Source organism: Trichechus manatus, unplaced genomic scaffold, assembly GCF_000243295.1.
Source record: "Trichechus manatus latirostris isolate Lorelei unplaced genomic scaffold, TriManLat1.0 scaffold00093, whole genome shotgun sequence".
Classification (NCBI taxonomy): domain Eukaryota; kingdom Metazoa; phylum Chordata; class Mammalia; order Sirenia; family Trichechidae; genus Trichechus; species Trichechus manatus.
Window position 1 is genome coordinate 491,844 of NW_004444029.1, and position 4,935 is coordinate 496,778.

At 53.9% G+C, this 4,935-nt stretch overlaps 1 protein-coding gene across 1 annotated transcript in view; it reads right to left on the bottom strand.

Annotated features, from left to right (window-relative positions):
* ZNF783 (zinc finger protein 783) overlaps positions 1 to 209 on the bottom strand; it is a 31,744-nt gene extending 31,535 nt beyond the window's left edge. The window contains exon 1 of the mRNA XM_023736913.1: positions 130 to 209. Coding sequence (XP_023592681.1) covers positions 130 to 209 — 80 coding nt within the window. The remainder of the gene's footprint in view (positions 1 to 129) is intronic.
* Between the last annotated feature and the right edge of the window lie 4,726 nt (positions 210 to 4,935).

Here is a 4,935-nt window from a genome sequence, read left to right on the forward strand (position 1 = left end):
CGGCGGCCGCGAGCTGCGTCCCGGCCACGTGCCCCGGCCTTTTAACAAGAGCTGCGCCCGCGGCCGCGCACAGCGCCCCCTGCAGCCGGAAGGACCGCGCGGGCGCGGCAGCCCGGACCTCACTCAGACCTTGGCCCGCGCTCCTCGGACTCGGGCCCGCGCTCCTCGGACTCGGACCCGCGCCCCGCCGCGCGTTGCCAAGCCACCATGCCCAGACTCGACCAGACCTGCGCCTCCCGCTCCGCGTCCCCAACCCCGCGAATGGCCTGGAGCTGCGCCCGGGACCCGGGACCCGGGACCCGGGACCCGGCACCCGGCCCTTCGGACCGTCCCGGAGTCCCACGTCCCAGCCAGGACCGGCCCACCGCCCAACCCTACTCAGACCCGGAACCGCGTTCCCGGCTCCCCGCGTCCCTGGTCCCGCGCCAGGCACAGCGGTGCACCCTGCCCTGCCGCCCTGTGGGTCCCCAGGGGTCACCAGGAACAGGGACTCGGCACCCCGCCCTTTGCGGTGATCTAGAGAGTGGACGCCAGGGGCTGCCCCGCGGACTCCAGTCCGGCCCCGACCTCCCTCCAGGGGCTGGGACGGAGGGAAGGTCCACGTCCCCCCCCCCCCAGGAAATGCTGCGAAGGCGCCTGGGAAGTAAAGGAGACTTCGGGGAGGAGGGCGATCGGCTGGATGATCCCAAGTGTGCTCAGACTCGCTATTCGAGAGCCTTTGACAGATCCGCAGGGACTATTAGTTTGGGAAGAAAAGAAGTATTCACTATGTGCAGAGGGAAGAGATGAGAGTTTTAAAACTTTCTTCAGTTTTCCAGCACAAATGGAAAGACCTCAGGAAAATTTTATTTACAACGAAACAAAAAGGCACCCCAGATCCGGTTTCCCGGGAACTTATTTGAATGAGTGTGGGTCTCCTGCGCTGGGGTCTCCTCTTGGCTCCACCCAGGCGCCTGAGGAACCCAGCCATCTAGGGCCCATTTCCCCGTCTGTAGCCGAGAGCTCAATCTGGAAACCCAGAACTAACCACTGAGAGAAGTTTCCGTTTTCTGTCTTTTCTGCATTTCTCGTTTGTCTGTGCTCTTTGTCCCCCAAGCCCGCAAGCCTCCCACCGGAAATCACTCTGCAGCTTTTTGTTTCTGCGTGTTTGTTTGCAGAGAAAATTATTTGACCCAATAGTTAATCCTAGCAAATGTGTGTTCAACTAATAAATAAATAGATACTCTCTCCTACGGTGCACCCCTGGAGTTTGGGGCAAGGTTAGGAAGCATTACTTTAAGGTAACAAGAAATCAGATCAATATATGCCCTTATTTATTGTGGAAGTCCTTGTTGAAGTAACCCAACCTAAGAGACAATTTCCAAATGTGTGTTGACTACGTTAGAAGCCCTCCCAGGATCTCATCAGGGGTCAGTCCAGTATATTAAGGACTATAAAATACTGCAAGTTGTGATGAGAGGGTGGGGTGCGAGAATTTGCATTTCCAGCTAGTTCCCAGGTAATGCTGATGCTGCTGATCCGGGATCGCACTCCGAGAACCACTGACCTACTTAGCAGGCTCCCACAGCTACTTCCCATACTTCTGATTTTATAATTAAAAAACAAAAAACTTTATCGCCATACTTTGATCCCTGAGCAGACCAGCCTGGTGTCAGGCCAGGGGGAGCTCCAATATAAACTTACCTTCATCCTTATCTGGAGCCCTGGTGGCTGGTTAAGAGCTGTGGCTGCTAACCAAAAGGTTGGCAGAATCCACCTGCCGCTCCTTGGAAACCCTATGGGGCAGTTCTACTCTGTCCTATAGGGTCGCTATGAGTCAGAATCAACTCAATGGCAACGGGTTTGGTTTTTTGGTTTTTTCATCCTTATCTGTTACTGTCTCTTGTGAAAGTGCTCTTTTCTGGATCAGAGCTCCAGGGCCTCAATACCCTCGGGTAAACTGACCTCCAGTGGAGGCGCTGGCCCTGGAGAAACAGGGCTGACTCCACCAAGGTGCAGGCAGGTCACTCTGGAATAGCTGCTCATCAGCCTCCACTGCAGCAGATGGGGTCGTCAGAGGCAGAGGGACATCAAAATAACACCGGGGTCACCCCAAGGGGCTCCAGCTATTTGAGTGCGCTTGTTCCCTACCACAGAGTCCTCACCAAGACATACGGCAGCTCAGAGAGAGAGAGTTCCTGGTGCCCCTCACTCAACCATCCAGGCAAGTCATTTGGATTAGGTAGTGGACCTGCACAGAACTATGGAGACTCTGGGAGGGGAAGTGTTAGTTGAGGGAGATCAGAGGTACAGCTGAGCCTCCTTTCCCCCATGAACCACCTCAAATAAGACAACACTGAGCTCCCCATCCTGTGGATGCCCAAAATGCTTGTCCATTCAGCAAACCTTTGGTGAGTACAGTAGCACCGTGCTCGCTGCTGTGGCGGCTGGGTGTGCAGAAGACAGGGCCCAGCCTTCAAAGAGCATCGCCTCCTTTGACCCTGTCTTGGCAATCTAGTCTGTCTGTCCTGCACTCTTCCCACTGCGCCTGCCCTCACAGCTCTTCCTTGGTCTTCCTCAAAAACCTTCTAACTTATCTCCTGTCCTCACTCCCCAGTAAAAGAAGCCTTATATAACTCTTACTAGATTAATATTCCCAGATCACAGGCAGAACCAGGTCACCCTTATGCTCAGGATTCTTTAGCTCTCCATTACCAGCCAAATAAAATCCAAACCCCTTTGCCTGACCCCATCCTCTTTTCTGTCTCACATTACCCCCCTCCTCACACCCCACCCTCTGGGCACACTGAACGAACTGTTCTTCCCCTGGACATACCCCATGATTTCCCCTATTTTGGTCAGGTCACCTCATGTAGAATGTCCTTCCCATCCTCAAAGGTCCAGTTCCAAAGGCACCTCTCATAAAGTCTTCCCCAATGTCTTCCTTAATGCCCCTCATCTTAAACAATTCTCTGAATCCTTAACAGCCCTCAGCCTTAAGACATGTAACTGTCTACTTTGTGTTAGGTTCCCTTAACAGCCTGAAGCTCAGGATCCATGTAGGCTCTTCCCGTGCATCCCTCCATAGACCTTGCACACGGCAGGCACTCTGGTGTTTGTAAGCAGGCAGAGTCCAGGGCAGAATGGAACACTGCAGTCACCTAGGAAGGACGGGCTGTGTGATTGCAGGGAGAAGAGATTCTGATGGAATGGAAACCCAACATGGGCAAAGACCTGTTTTGTTCACCTGTGTATCTAATTATTTAAAACAGTGCCAGCACATAACAGGTACCGATATCTAATTTGTTCAAAAAACAAGTGGCTGAGAGAAGCTTTCACAGAAAAGGCTTGTAAACTGGGCAGTGATCAGGAAGTAGGACTTGGTTAAGCAGAGCAGGGTGTTCGTGGGAGAGGGAAGCCTGAGCAGAAGTGGAGGGGAAGCATGGCTACGGCGGGAGCAAGAGAGACAGAAGTCAGATGACGTTGTAAGTGTTTGAGGAAATCCATGTCCCATTTGTGTTCAGGACAATGACTCTGGTAGCAAAAGGCAGGTGACTGGGATTAGGGAGACCAGTTAGGTCAGTGAGTAGTTTGAATGAGCGCCGATGAGGACCTTAACTGCAGAATAGGAAGAAGAGCAAGATAGGGCAGATGAGAGTCACAAGTGCTCCGCGTTGAATTCTTCCACGTGTGTTGATTGAAATCTAACTAGACCATCCCTGTCCTTCAGACAACATTCCCGTTTCACTCTTGCTCTCAGCAGAGCAGGCTTCCCACGAAGAAGTCACTTAAAACAGCCTTCTCTGTGCCCAAGGCACCTGGAGGCCTTGCTGAGGGCCGGTGCTGGCTCAGTGGGCTGTGGCCAAGGTGGCACCTCCAACAGTCTCGGAGAGCGCCATGCTGCGGTGCAGGGACCCTATGTTGAGGGAAAAGGACTTAGACGCAACCTGGACCCTGAGGTGCTCACCTGTGGCCACCCTCCCGTGGAGCCAAGAGCGCCCACGGGTCAGGAGCACAGGCTCTGGGTCCACACCCCACCTGCCACGGCCCCACTGCTCCTTCCAGCGTCTCACACGTAAAACGTGACGATCTGCTCACCACACAGGGCCGTGTGAGCTTTTGTGAAAGCACTTAAACAGCGCCTAGCACACAAGTGCCCCGCCAATGTTAGCTAGCATTACAGCAGCCCAGCTGTTGACCACGCTTACTGCCCTGCCCCAGGAAGCTGAACTTGGCCGGCGGGCAGGACCATAGCTTACCCGTTGCTCTTTACTCCCACAAGGCAAGGCTCAGGCCAGTCCATAAAAACGCTCATCAAAGAGCTGGGAGATCGGAAGAGTCGAGGATGGGACAGTGGCGATCTGTACTGCGAGCTGCTTGCTGGGAGACGGCCCTCCTGCTCTCTATCACAGCCCCACACCCTACAGTCTGCCGCATCATCTCTCCATTTTACTCCCCCCACGTTGTTAATGTGTCCCCTTCAGTTTCTGTGTGTGGTTTGCATACAAGCACTTCTGACTTACATAAATGATGTGCTGGAGATCTTACTGCATTTAAGTTGCTAACTCAGCGTTGTGCATTTAAGGTCGATCCCCATGTCTATGTGGTCATCTCAACCAGCGTATCTGCTACTTGGTGCTCCCTGGCCACCGGCCCTATCTTACCAGCCTCCCTACCTCTCTGCAGGGGCACTGCGATGGTCCTTGTTCTCCACACCCCCCCACAGACATGCACACACACACACACGCATGGCGATGGTCCCTGTTCCCCACCACACACACACACACACACACACGCACACACACTGCGATGGTCCCTGTTCCCCACCACACACACAGATTCTCAAGCACGCCCTCCTCCACCTTGGCCCAGGAAAGCATTCGTGAGGAATGGAAAAAAAACAATCTGACAAGAGCACGTTTTTGCTAGTAGCAAGTTTTATTCTAGGCAGCTGCA